The sequence below is a fragment of the Peromyscus maniculatus genome, chromosome 10, assembly GCF_049852395.1.
Source record: "Peromyscus maniculatus bairdii isolate BWxNUB_F1_BW_parent chromosome 10, HU_Pman_BW_mat_3.1, whole genome shotgun sequence".
Lineage (NCBI taxonomy): Eukaryota > Metazoa > Chordata > Mammalia > Rodentia > Cricetidae > Peromyscus > Peromyscus maniculatus.
In genome coordinates, this window is record NC_134861.1 from 87,824,775 (window position 1) to 87,845,024 (window position 20,250).

At 49.6% G+C, this 20,250-nt stretch overlaps 1 protein-coding gene across 1 annotated transcript; it reads right to left on the reverse strand.

The window, feature by feature from the left end:
- Nucleotides 1-3,707: 3,707 nt before the first annotated feature.
- Sowahb (sosondowah ankyrin repeat domain family member B) lies at nt 3,708-7,987 on the reverse strand. Its single transcript, XM_006987216.4, has one exon. It carries the CDS (start codon nt 7,359-7,361, stop codon nt 5,019-5,021), a length of 2,343 nt encoding a protein of 780 aa, XP_006987278.1. The 5' UTR covers nt 7,362-7,987; the 3' UTR covers nt 3,708-5,018.
- Between the last annotated feature and the right edge of the window lie 12,263 nt (nt 7,988-20,250).

Below are 20,250 nucleotides of genomic sequence, written 5' to 3' on the forward strand. Positions count from 1 at the left end.
CTGGAGAGCCAGTGAGAACATTGGGCTTACTTACAGAGCCGTGGGGGGGGGGGGGGGAGGGTTCCAGCCAGGAACATGGGTGGCTGGAAAGCCGCCACCCTGGAAGGTCCACACCCAGCATAGATGACGACCGCGTAGATGCGCGCCTATCCCTAGGCCTTCCCAGTTTATATACTACTAGCTCTTCCCCGAGGCCATGTGCAATTAAGGCAGAACTACATACAGCTGGTTGGGAGGAGTGTACTCAAGGTGGGGGTCCCGGGACCCTCCCAGCCCCTCTTTCTATCAGGGAAGGTCAATAGTCAATAAGCTCACCTGTGATGATCCTTTACAAGTGGGCACACCTGAACTCAGGAAGACAGCGGCACTTTGTCTGAGAGAATAATCCTGTATATAACACCTGCCCCTATCACCTTCAAGTTTCCTGTATACATTTTCTGTTTTCTTTCAGGAATACCAACTGTTTATAACTTCACAGCCATTTTTCCATCATGCTGTAGATTTAAATTTTTGAAGAGATCGGGTTTTATTTTCTCAACCCAGAAACACAAATAAAGACATTTAGAGTTTTGAATCTGAGAAATGTCGCACAGAGACCCCCCCCTCAAACTGACTTTGAGTCAACAGTTCGCACGGTAACAGTGGGCATGGCACCAGACCTGTATCCAGGATGCTGAGAGCACCAGGTGATGCCGCTCCATCTGCCTCTGATCTTGCAGGTGGTCCTGAGGAGGCTTATAGAAGGAAACAAACACCTGGACCCAAGAGGCCCTGGAGGTGTAGGGTGACACACGGGTCCGGGTATAGGGTTTTGGTCAGGGGGCACCCAAGGCAACTTAGGATGCAGATGTCTTTGTCCCGTGCCTACATAATTACTCCTTTTCCCTTCTCAAAGGATTCTAGGCTGTTTCAGGGGGAGGGACTTCTGTGGTTAGAGAGCCAGCTGCCTCATGCCTCCCTTTCTAAGAATCCAAGAGACTCCGTAAGTAAACACAATAAATCTTCTGGCATGAGAACAGAGACACAGCCAATTTGGGGTCCCATTATCCACGCTATAGGATATGCAGGCCAGGGGTACCATGATAGAGAACACTGAAAACGGACACTTCAAATCTATCGGAACTTTTAACAAGCAGCAGGTTGTCGTGAGTTTCAAGCTCTCCCTCTCTGAACTCCTAATTCTGCAATTAGCAGATAGGAATAAAGAGAAGGGAAAAAAAAAGAATGCGGGTGAGAGATCATCCTTGTTGGACACACTACTTCTGAAAGGACTGTGCACCCCTGATGGAAAAGCCCTTCCAGGACCCACTTTTCCGTGGCTTATGGCAGGTCTCCGCAGTCCCACTTGAGGAACCAGGATGTCGTTTTTGTGATAAATGCACAGAAAGACGGTCCATCAGCTACATGCTACTCCAAGGTGCTGTTTGGCTCAGAGACCCCTTTGGGACAGAGTTTAAAGGACTGTTATGTGAAGAGGTGGCCCCAGGAGAAAGCAGCCAGCCCTCTGGGTTTCCCTCCACTTGCTACATTAGTAATATATCGCACCTTTTAGACCTGTCCATCCTAACCTCTCTCTTACCTTTTTATTTTTATTTTTTGCATGTGGGGGCAGTGGGGTAGGGAGGTATGTCTGTCTCGGTGTGTATGTGGAAGTGAGCGAAGGAGACCTGGATACTGAACCAGGTGGCTCATGCCTTTACCCACTGAGCCATCTTCCTGGTCCACGAGTCTTGATGCACACCTCTGTCCACGGTTATTTTCAGTGACTCCATCTCACAGCTCCCATCTCCAGCAACCAACGAGCCCTGGGATGCAGGAAGGCTGAAATGGTATCCTTAGGGCAATCTAGATGCTCAACACATTCCCAGTGAACGTATCCAGACACGGTGGCGTGGCTGCTGTTGAGGTTACGTAAGAGATGACGCAAGAGGATTGCTTGAGCCCCGGAGCTTGGGGCTAGCCTGGGCAACACAGCAAGACCCGACCACCTCACCTTTTTAAAAGAGGGAAAGGAAAACAGCAACAAAGTCAGCCTGGTCTATTTAGATGAGTTCAAAGTGTTTTCTCATCTTCACAGTCTCAAGGTAAAATCAAAACCCTTTGCTTAAACACACGGGGTAGTTGGTCTGGGCCGTGGTCCATGCTTATAATACCAGCACATGGAGGCTGAGGCAAGAGGATTAGGAGTTCAAGGCCACCCTGGAACATGAGACATGGTCTCAAAAAAGCAGAAAACGAAATCAAACACTATGGTAAGTCAGCAATTGTGAGGTCTGCACACAGCATTCTGGGAATTCTAGTGAAGTAGCCATGCCTACATCTGGAGGTCTTCACCTTGAATCCTCTTTATAGGTTGTATTGGGGCTGTGTGTGTGTTTGGTTTTTTATTTGTTTGTTTGTTTTGTTTTGTTTTGAGGGGTATGAGCAACCTTACCACGAAGGTAATAAATACATATGAGTTTCCAAGCGGAAGGAACCTAGGATGAAGACTGAGTGAATGGGGCCTTAGCACACACCCCCGCCCCCCTCCCCTCCTCCCCCCACCCCTCACCCGTTAGGTGTGGTGCCACCTGGGGGCAGGGTTCACAGCAGGGGGAAGCCAGGGAAGGTTGGGAGAGCATTCCTGCCGGCAGAGCCCTCCCTGCCTGGACTTTGCCACAGGAGCAAAAGGCTCTTTCACCCTGCCCTCCCCATCTCTTCTGCCCTGACTCCGCCCCCTCCCCCCTCTCCCCTCCCCCCAGCACTGTGACCTGGTAAGAGAGTTCACCAGGTCAGGTCCCACAGACACTGAACAAAGGACATGAGAGCCAGCCTGGGCCTGTGTTCTGACCACCGCGGGACAGCCAGCACTGGGCTGTGTGGAGACACACTGAAGCCGGCACAGGAATGCGGAGGAACCAACAGAGCTGGTTCCTTGGGAAGGCCGGTATCATCACTCCTGGCGGGAGCCAGGACCTTCTTATTTTCTCAGCCTAAGGAGTTCTCTCTCTCTCTCTCTCTCTCTCTCTCTCTCTCTCTCTCTCTCTCTCTCTCAATCTAGTATTTGGAGTGTTATATTACATTGGGTTTCCCCCATTCCTGACACATACGCCTTTCCCCCTCTTGCCGAGTATCACAAGCTTCTCTCTGTTGGAACTCAGCTTTGAAAGACACCTTGGGAATGAGTCTGGAGGTACAAAGCAGCCAAGAACAAATAGTTGAGATTTTTAGCTTCTAGCTCGGAGAGAGATCATATCCCGTTCACCTATATAAACCCCATAGCACTGTGCAAAATATTTGTTGAATAAGCTAATCCAGTTGTGACAGTATGGTAAACCCACCGGCTCCCCAAAGAAGCTGTTTACTAGATTATTTACATAGACGTCTATTTTGTAAACTTAAATTTTCATTTTCCTACCCCACCCCCCATCATGTTTTCTGATTTGATTTTCCAGTTTCACCCTTTAGGTAGGGGATGAAAAGGCTACATAATTGGAAAAGCTCACAGAATTGGTTAATTTGTCTTTTTGGTTTAAAAACTGATAGGAGCTGGGGGCACTTGAATAATACACGGGGGGTCCAAGATTCTATCCCCAGAGAAAGGGAGAGATGGAAAAAAGAAACTGATTTCAGCAACATCAAGTTAAACCACAAAGAAACAAAAAGATCTGAAATCATCGAGCCCACTGTGTAAAAACATTAGCAATAATCAGAACGGTACAATATCATAAATTATAATGATCTGCTGGTCTTTTAATGCAAGAAAATAACCAGAAGAAACACAAAAATACTTTTAAAAAATACGGCATCATTGCCACTACACATGAAAATATTTCCATTAAAAAAGTAATCTCTGATTGAACTTTGAACTTTTCAGCCCTCTTTGGATTTATATTCGGTGACCTGCACATTCTGCTGGGATGTGCAGAGTCGTCATTCTGTGATTTCGGCCAGGGACCGGCACTGATCCGTCTTCCTGAGACCTGGACGGGACACTTCCTGTTAGACATTCAGTACTTCAAGGCTAATATTTAATCTTAATTGGCAAGAAGTGTAGTGCAAATGACGTCATACTTAGCAGCCTGACACAGTTCTGACGGTGTTAACCCTTCCCACTTCCCCAGAAAGACCCCAGCTTTCTCTTTTCTCGAGTGTCAGCTTTGACCTTGGAAGCTATTGGAAGCTGTCAGAGATGATTCTGTTTGCTACACAGGGAGTTTCCCTTCAGGGTGAAGAGTTTCAGTCATCGCACAAATGAAGAACCAAACTGCTTTCATACTTGGGCAGCTCACTTTGGGGTGGTACAAAAAACAAACGTACAACACCAGCAAACAGGCTGGGCCTGAACGGAGTCATTTCTCCGGAGAGTGGAGTCAAGGTCATTCTTGATCTCTCCTATCTGCTTCTCTGATCACTAGCAAAGATACCCAGAGAAGAGAGTCATCAGTTTACACCAAGCAACCACAGATGCTGTTCACGGGAAGGCTCGGGCACAGGGCTGAGGAAATCTCTTCAATCAAATTCAACACTCTCCAGTAACAATTTTATTTCATTGGTTGGAATGCCAAAAGGCACATAAAGAAAATGAAGGGAAGCCATCTGACTTCAAACCTGGTGCTTTCCACTCAGCCAAGATTGATTCTGGAGATGAATAGAAGCCAGAGAGCTTCCAGCCAGGGAAGCATGTGAGCTCTGTCAGTTCCAGGAACTGCCTCTCTCTGGCGCATCTGTTCCCATTCTAGTAAGGCCTGGCGCGGCCGCAGAAAAACACTGTGCCTTCCTGTGCTCAGACCCTTGGCTGGCTCAGGAGAGGGGGACCCTTCCCGGGCTGGAGTGCCTGGCTCTGCTCTTGTCTACATTTCACAGACCAAACATATGAGCCTTCAAGAAGTTGAGATGACCCTTGAGGACACCATTTCGCGGGTCCTTTCTCTTCACCAACTCCTAGAAGTTTCTGTTTCCGCTGGGTTCTCTCACCTACTTAGTAGCTTGGGTGGGTGGGTGGGGGGGACACTGCCTTCCGGAGAGAGGAGCCCACCTCAGTCACTGTACTCTTCTTTCTCCTTCGGGGTGTGGAATTTCTCATATTGGCTGGCCAGCCTCCATTTGTGGTGCTGGGTTTTGAGCAAAGCAGCAAAGGAAGACTTCCGGGTGACATTTCTAGACATTTCCCGGCTCTTGACCTTCCTGACTGGGGAGGAGCTTTGTACTAGGGGGTATACAGGGAAGATGGGTTTGCCCCGGGGTGCACCCAGGAGCTGCCATGTTTCCCCGGTGGCATTACTGCTCAGATACTGCCACGGCTTCTTGCCACTGTGGTCCCGGACATTCACCCGAGAAGCCAACCTTTGCACTAGCAATTTGATGACTCCCTGGTGGCCGTGAATAGCTGCGAGGTGCAGCGGTGTATACCCACAGCTGGACCTCACGTTGACATCCAGTGCGAGCCCTGCCTTCTGGGCTCCAGAGATCAAGTCCTGAAGGGCATGCAGGTCACCATGCTTTGCTAGCCAGTGCAAGGCTGTGTACCCGGTCAGGAAGTCTCTGTGCAAAGCCAGCTGGGGGTCTTCCCCAAACAAAGTCTGCACGTCAAGCCAGGAGCCACTGGCAAGCCTCACGATCCATTCATGCTCTCTGGCATCTAGGGGGACAAGGGGTGACCTGTGCTCAGAAAGCCTCTGGGTTACCAAGGCAGCAGATCCATCCCTGTTGGGGGCCCATGAGGTGTGTGGCTGACCTGCCACAACATTAGCGTCTGCCAAATTCTGTTGTATCAAAACAATATCCACCCTTGGGCTGGGCAGGGCTCCTGCCTTGGAAGGTTTCCTGGACCGAGGTGGGCGCCGGCTCCTTTTCAATAAGTCTTCATCAAGATGCTCCTCATCAGAGGAGGAGGAGGGGGATTTGGTTCCCGCAGTACGGGCGCTCCTCCGCAGAGACCTCCGGAACTTGGGGGCTGGCCAGGGCGAAGCCTCCTGGGGGTGGTCTCCAAGGCTTTTAGCTACCGTTGAGACCTTCCTAGAACTGGGCACATTCCCTTTATTCCTGAGGCTCCGCCGGATCCGACTGGGGCTGCTGTCATTTGAAGACACAGACAGGCCCTCCATAGGATCCCTGAGCTCTCCCCAAGAGGAAGTTCCCAGGACAGGTTGCAGCCCCTCTTCGGGGGTCCCGGGAGACTCTTTGGGTCCACTGCTGCTCTCCTCGCTGCCGTGGCTCTCCTGATCCACAAAGTCATCCAGATCCTGGAGGGACAGCTGACAGCGAATGCTTCGAAAGACAGTGGGTGGGAGGTTCCCGGGCCAGGATTCTGAGGACTCATCAGGAACCACAGGCAGGAGAGAATGAAGAGACGCCGCGGGCTCTGGCAGCCCAGAGTTTGTCTCCGAGACCCCAAAGGCGGTTTCCAAGGGTAGCTGAAGGAAGTCGTCTGGCACCACCGACCAGGCGCGAGTGGGGGCCTCAGGCATCTGCGGGCATCTGCTTACCCACTCTCGAGTGCGCTGCTGCTGCTGCTGCTGCTGCTGCTGCTGCTGCTGCTGCTGCAGCTGCTGGGTAGGATGGGTCTGGGAGCGGGCGGTAAACAGCTCCAGCGGCTCACTGGAGGGAGCCGGGAGGGGCAGGTGAGCGGGCGGGGACGTCGGGCTCCCGGCAGCCTCGATGGCTGCCGGAGGCCAGCCAGGCGTTGCACACACCGGCGCTGGCTCAGCCGGCGCTCCTTCCCGCAGCCACCCGGGAGCTCCGAGGTCATCCGGGGCGGGGGCGGCGACAAGCTCTGGCTCTTCACTGGCGGCCGCAGGGTCCTCGAGATCTCCGGGCAGATGCTGTCCGGTGGGGTCCCCCCAGCCATTCTGTTGGCATTCCCAGCAGCAGCGGCCCCGCGTCTCCGCAGCCGCACACCTGCCTCTGGTCTGAGCAGCCTCGGGCCCCGGTGTCCCCCGGCTCGGGCTGTCCCTGGGACCGTGCTCGGCCCCGGCGGCCGCCTCCCGCGCGCTGCTGCCGGCTAGCTCATCGCCACCCGAGTCCACCCGGGGCGCAGCACCTGCCGGCGGCGGCTTCTGCGCCTCCCGGTCCCGGGGGCGGTGGCGGCCCGGCTGCTGTCCCTCTGCGGGGGTGGGTCGCTGCAGGCCCTCCTCCCCCAGCAGGTCCCTGTACCTCCTCTTGAGCACCACGTACTTGGTGCCGTCGGGGTCCTGGCGCACTGCGGCCACCGAGTTCACGAAGCCCTTGAAGAGCTCGCGGCGCTGCTGCAGCTGCCCGGGGGGCACGCGAGGGTCGCGCAGGAAGCCCTTGAAGTGGCTCAACAGCTCGGCGTTACGCACTCGGCCCCCGGCCTGGCACAGAAAGTCCAGCAGGGCCTCCTGGCTCAGCTCCCCGGCCATCGCTACCGGGTCCCAGGTGCCCGGGGCGGCTGCGTCTCGAGCTCCCAGAGCACTCCCCCTCCGACAGAAACCCGGGCCTGGCGAGTGTCACCTGCGCCCGGGGCGGCGCCACCCGCCTCCATCAGCCGCGGAGACCGGCGCCGCCCGCATCCCCGGAGCGCTCCGGGAGGGTCGAGGGTCCCCCGGGGGCGGGGGCCCGGGCTGAGTCCCCGCGCGCAGCCCCGGTGGCAGAGGGCGGCTCCCAGGCCGCCCCTGAGCGACGCTGGCCTGTGGCAGCTAGTCCCCGCCGCCAAAGTTCCCGGGATAGGTCGGAGTCGGTTTCACCTGCGCGCTGGCTACGCCTCTCCGGCTCTGGAGGAAGGGCCCGGCCCGCCTCCTGCACCTCCGCCCTCTGAGGTGTCCCCCAACCCCCGCCACCCATCCTGGGTGAGTCAGGCTGGTCCAGATGGGGACAGCGCGGGGAGGTGAGGCCGGGGGCGAACGGCTCTGCAGGACGCACTGCCTCCCCCCGGGCCCGGAAGATGCAAGGCAGGTAGGCGACCGGTTGTCCCTCGGAGTGCCTGCCACTCCGGGAACAAAAGCCATGGGAGGTCGGCTCTCTACCCCGCGGCACAAGTTACAGCCAAAGTCCACGCGGGTGGGGGGCCAACAGACAGGCTCTCCACTGTTAATCTTTATTAACGCGGTCTGGGGAGTGGCTTGGGGTTCCCAGGGGCAGGATTGGGACCCGGAAACTCCACCTTGACAATCTTTTTTTGGTTTGGAGATACCGAGATACTGGGAAGGCCTCTCCCGGGGCACCGGCTTCAAGGAGTTCAAATATACCTCCCTAAGTCTGTGCTGAGAGCCAAGTCCCTGAAGCTACAGCCCAAGGTTGGTTTCTGCCTTGCTTTTTCCTGCCTTGTCTTACAGCTCAGGGGGGTGGGGGATTCACTGTCAGGGAGTTTATTGCCTGGGAAGCCAAAATCAATAGGAATTATGTCTCCCCAGCTAAGGTATTTGATACCCAGGGCTGTTTTGTTTTTATTTAGTCTAAGATTTGTGAACAGAAGAGATTCGTTCCATCTGTTTCAGGCTGGCTTCTTGGTGAAATCATTGCTCTGAGCGTGGAAGTTTTCCTCCGTGCGTTTAAAATGTTGAACACGTGACAAGGGTCTGATTCCGCCCCAGGGTGGGTGCTGGACTCTCTTGATCTGTTGAAGGGATGCGTAGTCCGCCCTGATCCAGAGCCTCTGTAGAGTGGAACTAAGTATTTCTTTAACCTCTTCTGAGGAGGGGAGAGTTAACGTTCAGCCCACCTTCTCCGTAACAGCTGCCCTGCCCTCCACCTCTGTCTGCCTGGGTGCCCCCTCTTTTGTCTTGAGTCCGTTTGCTCGCTGTGCTTTATCTACAGTATCTGTAGCATCAAGCCCCTCCCTCCTTAGCTAGGCTTGCTGCAGCCGGCCCTCCCTCCCCAACTGCCAGCACAAATGCCCGCGTCTGCATCCTCTCACGACACCCACGTGTCTAGGGATAAACTTTCCGTTTTCTCCTCCGCTGGCATCTGATGCCCTGTCTCCTGTTCTCATCTTCTCCTTTGCTTTGCAGTTCTGGATTTTTCACTAAGACTATGTCGAGTATGTTGGTCCTACAATTGTCAACACGTTTGAATATGGACACCCCCTGTCCCCCAACCCCAGCACTGGGGATCGAACCCAGGGCCTCATTTGTGCTAGGTACTGTCACTACCACAGACCAATCGCAGTGATGGTCAGACAGGCCACATCTGAAGTGCTTTATTTAAAATCCCAACAGTATCCTAGTACTTTTCCACGAATGACTCGGAATCATTGGCTTTAAATTATCTAGGTCAGAAAGAAGGACTGTGTCTATTTGGGGCATTTTCTAGAACTGAAATCCAGTAGTGGGTTGACATGGAGAAACTGTTCCCACTCATGTCTCCATATAACTTTGAGGCCTTACAGTAGTTATTAAAACAAAAATATTTTCCGTTAAACTTCGGCTCTCTCTTGTGTTTATTTACTGGTGTTGAGTCTCAGTGGGATTCACAGGTCTGGGAGGGGGTCCAAATGGGAACCTCAGGTGGGCAAGTCAGAAGAACCCCTCTTGGGTGCCTTGCACAAGCATGTATGTTGAACTGCACAAGTGGCCAAGAGGTAGAATGGGGGTCCTGACTTGCAGTTCTTCAAGAGAGAAAGGGGTGGGGCAGATGCCAAAGTCCTGACACCATTCACCTTCCGTTGGGGTAGAATTACTGGGTCTGCGATTGTTTTGGTTTCTGGATACCCAAGTGGTTTAGTGCCTTCTTGTTTGTCTTGGGGGTGGCTAGCTGGAAGGTTCTACATCATATATATAAGGGCACCTTCTTGTTTTCATCATATTTAATTCATTATTCCCAAAGGTAGTTTTTTGGCTACATGGCTGGGCATTGTTAGACATGGGTATATATAAAGAAGGATGTGTGTTAGAGAACTCTGTGTTGCTATCAAAAGACCAGAGAGATGACATGAGTTTGCATGCTACCCGATTTAGGAGCAGCACATACCACCAGCTGAGGTCCAGGGGTGCATGAAGGAAGAGCTCAGGCTAAGCTCTTGTATTAAAAAAGAGTAATGGAGACCTTTAAGACAGAAGACACTTCTGGGCAGAGGGCTCTGGCTTCACTTAAATATTTTGGGAAACTAGCTACAAATAGAACTGCTTGGCTTTAAGGTAGAGGGGTGCAGCTGTGTAGGAAGGTGGGGGCCAGAGGAGGGAAGGCTAGGGAGAGGGGGGTCCTCTCCCCAAGGCAGAGTCTTTTAAGAATTTCCCAGAGAATCACAACTGGATCAGATTTGCTCTTTAGAAAGATCTGGAGGTAAATACTAATTTAGAATTATGGGTAAAAAGAGTATGTATCAGAATGAGTAAAAAAAGGGCACAATGCAAAGCTGAATTTAACCAAATCTAAGACTGCATCAGAGATATTAAAATGTAAAAAAGAAGTACCTCTTCAAATATAGGAACTTCAAAATAAATAAATACATAAGCCTGGTGCATGCCTTTAATCGTAGCACTCAGAAAGAAGAGGCAAGTGGATCTCTGTGAATTAATTCCAGGCCAGCCTGGAATGCACAGCAGAATTTTAGACCTGCCAGGGCTACATAGTGAGACCTTATCACACACACACACACACACAAAGAGGAATTGCAGGGTATTTTTAAAAAAATATTTCTTCAAAGAAGAAAATATGAGCCAGGCAGTGGTGGTGCACGCCTTTAATCCCAGCACTCAGGAGGCAGAGGCAGATGGATCTCTGAGTTTGAGGTCAGTTGGTCTACAGAGTGAGTTCCAGGATAGCCAGGGCTACTCAGAGAAACCCTGTCTCGAGGGGGTGGAGGAAAGGAAGGAAGGAAGGAAAAGAAAAAAATATAAAAATATGTGCCTGTACGTTGGGGGTCAGATTTGACATGTGCCTGAGTGTAGTGCAACTTTAATGTCTCGTATTAGCTTAATAACCCTACAATATTCGACTATAAGAGAATACGTGACTCTTTCATTTGAAAACAACACTTAAGAACAAAATAACAAGGCTGTATATGGTGACGCACCTCTTTAAGGAGCGGGAGCAGGTCAATTGTGAGTTGAGACCATCCTGGGCTAAACAGTGAGACCACATCTCCAAAGGGAAAAAGAAGACGAGAGGGAGGGTAGGGAGGGGGAGGTTAAGCTTCCCCAGGAGGAAGTGTCCAGACGCTGCTGAGATGCCCAGGAAAGAGGCAAAAAAGGTTTGAATTCAGCAGAAGCTGAGAACAGTGGACAGATGGATTCAAGAGATATTTAGAAGGTGAATTCAATAGGACCTGGCACCAGAGTCGATCAGGGGATGATGAACAAGCTGGGCAAGCTCCCGAGTAGCTGAGAGGTAGTTGGCATCGTCTCTCCGCTTAGAGAGAAAATAGAGAAAAGGTAGCTTGTGGAAATACATAAGGATGGATGTAAACTCAGCTCGGGGCATATTATTTTTGAAGGGCCATGAAAATAGAAATATCTAGAAGATAGTAGGCAATATAAATTTAGGTCCCCAAAGGTATGACATTCACATCTATAAATGGTCATCTAAACCACGGGAGAGAAAAATGCTTCACAATATATAGACAGGGGGGTGCGTGCAAGAGGCCAAATGGCAATTTCCAGTGAGTAAGAGGAAGAGCCTCCTGTGGGGACCTGGAGGGGACCCCAAGAGAGAGGAACACCTGTGTCTCAGAAGAGCAGGAGCAGGAGGGACAGCTTTCTAGACACACTGCCAAGGCTGATAAGAAAGGAAACAGGACCAGAGCTGGCAGGTCGCTGTGGCTGATCTGGAACAGTGTCAGCACAGTGACAGAGACTGAAGGCAGATCACAGAAGCCTGAGGGGTGGGTGGGGGAGGCGGGGTGGGGGTGGGGGTGGAGAATGACCCACTCGCCCCTGGACCAAAGGAGAGAAGGCAGATTTAGATACAGAGAACACCCTCAAATCATGGAACCGAGCTTTTCTTCTTTTAGGACAGGATATACGGTCTTGCGCATGTGCCAAGGGAAACAAGCCAAGGAAGGCTGTGTGAAGATCTAGAGCAGAGTGAATCATTGATACAGTAGAAACTGGGGGCGGCATTGGAGTCCAGAGTTCAGGGAGAGGAGAGAGCCATGCCCCCCCGGCCCCCCCCCCCCCCCCCCCGTTAGGAACAGAGAGATGACAAGGGATGTAGCTCAATGGTAGAGCACGCACCAGAGCCTCTGGCTCCATCCCCAGCACCGGAACGGAAAGAAAAGAGAAACAGAAGGGAAGTAGGTATTGCATTTGGGGACCCAAGATGTCACTTAGTTGGCAGAATGCTTGCACAGCATGTGCAGGGAGGTTGATACCCAGCGCCATATAAGCCAGGCATAACCTTGGTATGACACATGCCTATACACTCAGCACTGTGGAGGAGGTGGAGACAGGAGGATCAAAAAGTCAAAGTTATCCTCGGCTGTGTCAAGAGTTTGAGGCCAGCCTGGGCTACATAACTGAGTGGGGCGCACCTAACGGGAAGGGGCTCCTTGCATTTATGTCTCTGCTCCTGCTCTGCCCCCAGCCTTTATTTATTTGTCCAGTATTTATTGAGGGTCTACCAGATGTGTGTATTGGAGAGCTGAGCGTGTCATGGTGAATCAAACAGGCCGAACCTTGATTCTCAGAAAACTTAGACCTCAGTGGGAAAGAGAGTGGCAATAGATGTAAACCAAACAGAAAAGACCACTATTGGTAAGTGCTCAGATACAAAAGTCAGCTGGCGGCAAGCAAGGGTGAACGGGAAAGCCTGTCAGAGACTGGAAAGAGGCAGAGCCCCCAGTGAGATCAGAGCAGCTGGGAATGGGGAGGGGGAGGCCTAGGAAGAGCACTCCCGGGCAGGAAGAGCTGTGTCTCTGCCTCTGCCCTGTTTCTCTTTGCCCCCCAAGTCACACACACACAGGGATGTACTCTCTTGCAATATGAGAGCTTAGACACTGGAAACGACAGTATCGACAAAGCCCCTCTCCCCCGGAGCCTTCCGGGGCATCTTTCCTTTCCTCTCTGGCCTGGGGAATGGCCGGCCTGCCTTAGCTTAGTACCTGGTACTTGTACCGCTCCAATCTCTGGCTCCGCTGTATTTCTTCACACCTCTACCTCTGTGTCTTCCCTCTTCCGTCTCTTACAAGGACATTTGTCTCTGGGGTGATGGCCCAAGCCACAATCCATGATGCTTTGATTACATCTGCCACCTTGACCTGTAAAGCATCAGTCACAGGTTCTAGGAATCTTAACCTTTTAGAAGGCTGTCTGTCATTCAACCCGTTAAATGGGAAAACAGAGAAGTTCAAGAATGCCTTCCCTTCTCTCTTGTTCCAGTCAGCTTGAATTCCCTTCACGATTTGACCCAGCTAGCACTGACTGACTGACTCAGGGGATCTACCCACACCCTCTGTCCTAGCATTTTCTATTGTTAATGATATATTAATTAGGCTTGTAGTATTGGCTGACTACAGGGTAAGAACTAACCATGGTTAGCAATATCTTAAGACTTGTTTGCTTTTGCATATTTTCTTTTATAATTTATACTTCTGTTTGTATAATTCACATAACATTGGTTTATGTATTGGGCAGCTTTTTGTTGCTTTGACAAAAATACCTAAGAACTTAAGAGAGGAAAGAAAGGTTCATTTTTGGTTCATGGTTTCAGAGCGTTGGGTCCAGGGCTGCCTGGGCCTCTGGCTTTGGGCCTGAGGCAGGGCTGAAGGTCCAGGTAGAAAGCACATTATGGTGAAAATATGGTTATAACAAATTAAAAATTTAATTTTAACAACTTCTTGTCTTTATCGATTACATGGCAAGCACATGAATGTCACAGGCTTTCATTTTTAAATGAAGCTATGGGTGGTACTTATTAATCATCAACTAAACATGTTATTAAAATTTGGTATTTATATACTACAGTTGGCACATATCTGAGGAGAACTGAGGATACTAATTTAGCATGCTATTAATAAGTCTGGCAGCCCAAAAAATCCTTGGCAAACACACATAGGCACATAATTGGACTTCTCCCAAATTTCAAAGGCTAATTTCTTTCTTTTTTTTGCATATAATATTTTTATTGTCTTGGAGAATTTCATACAATATATTTGGATCATACTCATCCCAACCCCTTTCCTCCTCCTAACTCCTCACAGACTCATGCCCACCCCCCTATTCCTACCTCTCTTCCCCTCTTTTGAAATTGTTTCCCTTAAAAGCTAATTTCTTACCACATAGCAGCTATTAATTATATTGAGGTAGTTGAGGTATTGGCTACAGTTCTTATTGCTATATAATTACAAATGGATGTTAAGGGTTTTTTTGTTTTGTTTTTTAATGAGGGTGGGCAGTGAGAAGTCTGAAGTGGGTAAAGCCACTTACTACCTACTGACCTGAGTTCAATTCCCCAGACCTGCATTTGTACATACATCTGCTAGGACCTGGCTTCTCCAAGAGTGACAGGAACTACTGCTGACATTAAAATAGCAATCAATCTCTTTCCGACAGAGGCACGGGGAGCCCAGAGTTGGTGTAGCCGCGATTGTCATTGGCCCAGACTCCTGCCATTTTATATTCTACCTGTTCTCAAAGTGGGCTTTCCATGCGAGAGTCTAATTTGCTGTTGAAGCATGGGCCATTGTATCCCACTCCTACTGGTAGGGGGAGAGGAAGGCAGAGAGGAGGACAAAACTGATGTCTGAAGGAAGTTGCACATAGCCAGATATAATGGTGCATGCTTATAATCTTGATGCCTGGGAGGCTGAGACAGGAAGATCATGATTTTAGGCCGGACTAGACCACACACCAAGCTCTAGCATATCCTGGAATATAAAATAAGACCATGTCTCAAGTATATTAAGTATAATATGTGTTATATATATATAATATACATAAAAGATATGTACACATAAATTTGTTTTAAAATTTATTTATTATTTCTGTGTGTGAACGAGACAGATGAGTGTGTTTGTGCATGCATCTGTGTGCGCGTGCATGCCTGCTTGTGCCATAGCACATGTGCATGCTGATCAGAGGTCAACTTCATGCACGGCTCCCTCAGTCTCCCTTTACCTGTGTTCAGGGATCAAGCTGAGTCCCAGGGATTAAACTAGGGTTGTCAGGCTTATGTGGCAAGGTACCAAGCCATCCTGCCAGTCCTGAGAGATACTATAAAAAATAAATGAAAATGAAAAATAGTTGCATACACTACTGCTGGTTCTGTCCCAATGTCCAGGGTGTAATCTCATGGCCACCTGTAGGTGGGAAGGAAGACTGGGAAGAGAAACCCTTTGTTCTGAATAGGCATGCTCGAACTTAAAAACAAGAAGTGCATTATTTCAAAACTGGCTTTATCACTTGAAGCACCAGAGGCCTTTGGGGCAGGGCGGGTCTTTATTGAATGACATCATCTTGAATATTTCAGGTCTTTTATCCCTGTAGGGCCCAGACATCTAAACACCAATCACGCTCTCTCTGTCACAGTATCGACTCCTATACATTTATTTGGCCCACAGGGAGTGGCACTATGCTGAAAGTATCTGTGGAAGGCATCTATCATCACATGCCCAGTGTGTCACTGTTTCGGGGAGACTCTCTGCAGCCACGTGCTGAGTCAGGCTTCTTGGGTGACCCTTCCCTTCCCCTCTCGTTACACAGATGAGAAACCAGGTCAGTGTCTGACCCAGGCTAAGCCAAATAAAATCTTTCCCCAGGTTTTAAAAATCAGGACCAAGGAGAGAAGTTTTAGTTCGTCTGTGAGATAGAAGACTCTGTTTCATCAGTGCGTTGCTGGCGGGGAAGACGGACTGATCTTCTGGAAAATGATGAAGCATCTCTTCAGAGACACCAGATGGCACGACAGCCGCACTCCTGGGTCTGTGCGTTAGTCAGCTAGTAAGGGTTAGTCAGCCAGTTAGGGTTAGTCAGCTAGTAAGGGTTAGTCAGCCAGTTAGGGTTAGTCAGCTAGTAAGGGTTAGTCAGCCAGTTAGGGTTAGTCAGCTAGTAAGGGTTAGTCAACTAGTTAGTGTTAGTCAACTAGTGAGGGTTAGTTAGTCAGCCAGTTAGGGTTAGTCAGCTAGTAAGGGTTAGCCAGTTAGTTAGTGTTAGTCATCTAGTAAGTGTTAGTCAGTTAGTTAGTGTTAGTCAGCTAGTAAGGGTTAGTCAGCCAGTTAGTGTTAGTCAGCTAGTAAGGGTTAGCCAGTTAGTTAGTGTTAGTCAGCTAGTAAGGGTTAGTCAGTTAGTTAGTGCTAGTCAGCTAGTAAGGGTTTGTCAACCAGTTAGGGTTAGTCAACTAGTGAGGGTTAGTCAGCTAGTAAGGGTTAGTATGTTAGTGTTAGCCAGCTAGTAAGGGTTAGTCAACCAGTTAGGGTTAGTCAACTAATGAGGGTTAGTCAACCAGTTAGGGTTAGTCAATTAGTGATGGTTATTCAGCCAGTTAGGGTTAGTCAGCTAGCTAGTTAGGGTTTACTCTTTATCTATTTAGTTGGCTTTGCATATTTATATGCGCATACATTTGTATACAGGATGTATACAGCTTTGTGTGCCCTGCTGGGTAAAGCAAGCTCTGATTCTCTGACCCTGAGTAAGTTCTCACTAGGAAATCTCTGTGGGCTCCCACAGTGCCTTGTAATGTGTTCTGTCTGCCTGTATGTGTATGGGAGGGAGTCTGATCCCCTGGAACAGAGTTACAGACAGTTGTGAGCTGCCATGTGGGTACTGAGAATTGAACCCGGGTCCTCTGGAAGAGGAGCCAGTACTCTTAACTGCTGAGACATCTCTCCAGCTCCCCATAACTTCGATTTTTAAAATGTGAAATGCATCACACATGCTGCTTTGAATTGACAAATGAGTATTGAGGGGTTTTGTTGTTATTGTTTGTTTTGTTTTGTTATTCAAGACAGGGTTCTCTGTGTGGCCCTGCCTGTCCTGGAACTCACTTTGTAGACCAGTCTGGCCTCGAACTCACAGAGATCCACCTGCCTCTGCCTCCCATATGTTGGGAATAAAGATGTGGGCCACCACCACCCGACAGAATATTGACTTTTTAATGTTAAGCAGGTATGTGTGTGCACATTGCCAATTGCATGTTCAGGGGGTCTTCACTGTTACTGCTATCATGTTCTTCCTACCCCTCAGGAGGCTTGTGTGTGTGTGTGTGTGTGTGTGTGTGTGTGTGTGTGTGTAATATTTTTATTGATTATTGGTTATTTCACATCATGAACTCCAATCACATTCTCTTCCCAGTCCTCCCAGGTCCACGTCCTCATCTTTGTGACCTCCCCCAAGAAGAAGAAAGAGGAGGAGGAGGAAGAGGAGGAGTGGGAGGAGAAGGAGAGGAGGAGGAGAAGGAGGAAGAGGAGAGGGTCTAATTTGTGTTGTCCATATGTTCACTGGAGCATGGCCCAACTCCCCCCACTAGCCCCTAAGCTCTGTGTTATGATTTAACAAAAGTCATCCATCTATATTTGCTCCTTGTCTCTGGTTCCTCCTAAAAACCTTGGAAACTCTGGAGTCTTGTCATTCCTCTGTGACCTCTGGAGTCAACGGGTGTGTCCTTTATCATTCCCACTAAGTCCTTCCGCCTTGTCTGACCTTGTGCCAACAGTGACTCAGAACAGACTTTAGATGGACTCAAAGAGGAGCTGCCACACCAGGAGGGCTGAGAACGTAACTGGAGGGCTGGAGCCGTCGGCTGCCGAGAACTAGTTGCTTCCCTTGTCACTGAGGCGAAACACCAACGACTTAAGGGAGAGAGGACTTATTCTGTGATGGTTTCAGGGGATACTGCTTCTCAGGTGAATGGATGTATCTGACAGTCAGTAGAGTGGGGGTGTGTCTGTCAGTAGATGGGGTGTATCTGTCAGTAGATGGGGTGTATCTGTCAGTAGATGGGGTGTATCTGTCAGTAGATGGGGTGTATCTGTCAGTAGTTCTGAGAGCCGCAGGAGACATCTCCTCACACTTTAGCAGACCAGAAAGCAAAGAAATGGACAGAAGCAGAGCCAAGCCCAAGACCCATCTCCAGGGCCTAAGTCCACAGCTGGGTTCCTAGCCCCAGAGGTTCCATAACCTCCCAAACAGCAAGCACCTCCAGCCAGAGACCAAATGCCCCCAAACATGAGCCTGTGGGTGGCATTTCACAGTGGCATCATAGCACCCACTTCCACCTCCAGGGAGGGAAGAGGGGCCGAAGTCTAGTCCCATGCTTAGTAGTGAACTCCATTGAGCTTCCCAGTTGATGGCACATAATGTGAGAGGGGTCATGTCACACACCCAGGGACAGAGCGGCCACCTCTCCTTCAGACTTCACCCAGATTGTCTCTACTAAGACTGTTTCTAAAGCTGGGCACCGTGCACGGACCTGTTATCCCAGGAAAGGCCCAGGAATCAAGAGCTCAGGGCTAGCCTCCTCTATATAACATGTTTAAGTCTAGCCTGGGCTACAAGAGACCCTATCTCAAAATAGTAACAACAATAAGAAGCCAACAATAAGAAAAACCAACACAACCCCACAAAACAAGCGTGTGGCTGTTCCTAATGTGTACCATTTACAATAGGATGGCGCTAAGCCTTTGCTGGGTTCTGTGAGTTGGAGCAAGTCCTCAGTTCTGAAGCGGGGTCTTGGGAACCCTGAACTGACAGTCACACTGGTTAGTAAGAGCCCTGGGTAAACCCCTGGGATTACCCATGCTGGTGTGCTGTGGGCCAGAGTTCCAGATCTGCGGGTGCAAACTGCAGGTACTGTGAGAACCCAGTGTGACTGCTGGGCGTCCAGCTGGTGCTGAGGAAGTGCTGAAACACCCTGGGGGGCAGGGAGCACTCTCACATTGTGTGAAAACGTTGTGAATACTGCCAGCAAGACCGTAGACCTTGAATACCAAATAGAAGCAATTGTGTTACTAGAACACATCATTGTCAAGGGAGATTAACGCAGTGCTTCTAACCTACGGGGTTGCAACCCCTTTGGGAATTGAAGAACCCTTTCACAGGGGTTATATATCAGATAGCCTGCTGCTGGAGGGCTTCTCTCCAGGTTCCCCAAGCCCCGCAGTCCCACAATCCACATATAAAATAATCACTCAGACACTTATATAACTTATAAATTGTATGACCGTGGCAGGCTTCTTGCTAACTGTTTTTTTTATTTTAAATTAACCCATTTCTATAAATCTATACCTTGCCACATGGCTGGTGGCTTACCGGCGTCTTTACATGCTGCTTATCCTGGCGGTGGCTGCAATGTCTCTCCCTCCTTCTTCCTGTTTCCCCAATTCTCCTCTCTCCTTGTCCCGCCTATACTTCCTGTCTGGTCACTGGCCATCAGTGTTTTATTTATATAGAGTGATATCCACAGCAATAGCCTGCATATCAGATATTACATTACTACTCATAACAGTAGCAAAATTACAGTTATGAAGTAGCAACACAAATAATTATATGGTTGGCGGTCACCACAACATGAGGAACCATATTAAAGGGCCTCAGCATTAGGAAGGTTGAGAGCCACTGGATTAAAGTATTGACTTTTTAAACGGTGTATTTATTTTATGTGTATGAGTGTCTGGCCTGCACACTTGTTGGTGTACCATGTGCAAACCTCAGCCTACAGTCTGAAGAGGATGTCCGATCCCCTGGAACTGGAATTATAGATGGGCTGTGAGCCACTCTGGTTGCTGGGAACTGAACCCAGGTCCTCTGCAAGAGCAGTAAGTGCTCTTACCCTCTGAGCCATCTCTCCAGCCCCAGTAGTGACATTAGAAATTATTTATTTATTTTGTGTGCGGGGTGTGTGTGAGAGGAGTCCATTCTCTCCTTCCTCCATTCCCGGGGATCAAACTCAGGTCCTCAGGGTTGGCAACAGGTTATCTTTGCCTAATGAGCCATCTCTCCTGACCTTGACAATTATTTAGAGTTATCTTTTTTGTCTGTTTGGTTTTTTTGAGACAGATTTTCTCTGTGTAACAGTCCTGGCTGTCCTGAAACTTGCTTTGTAGCCCAGGCTGGCTTTGAACTCACAGAGATCTGCCTTCCAAGTGCTGGGATTAAAGGTGTATGCCACCACTGCCAGGCTGAGCTAAGTCATTCTTGCTACACAAATGCTACAAGGTATACAATAAACAACAACAATAAAAACAAACAAAAACCTGTCTCCTTATTGTTCTACTGACCCATCAAAGATAATGAAGCTGGTTTACACAACATTGTGTTGAGGTGTAGATCCGGCTGAAGGCTTTGCTAGTCACTTGAATTGGTTTTCTTCCATGTGGACCCAGCCTCCCGGGGAACTGGAACCAAATAGCTACTGTTAGGGAGTGACTAGGATGCCCTCTGA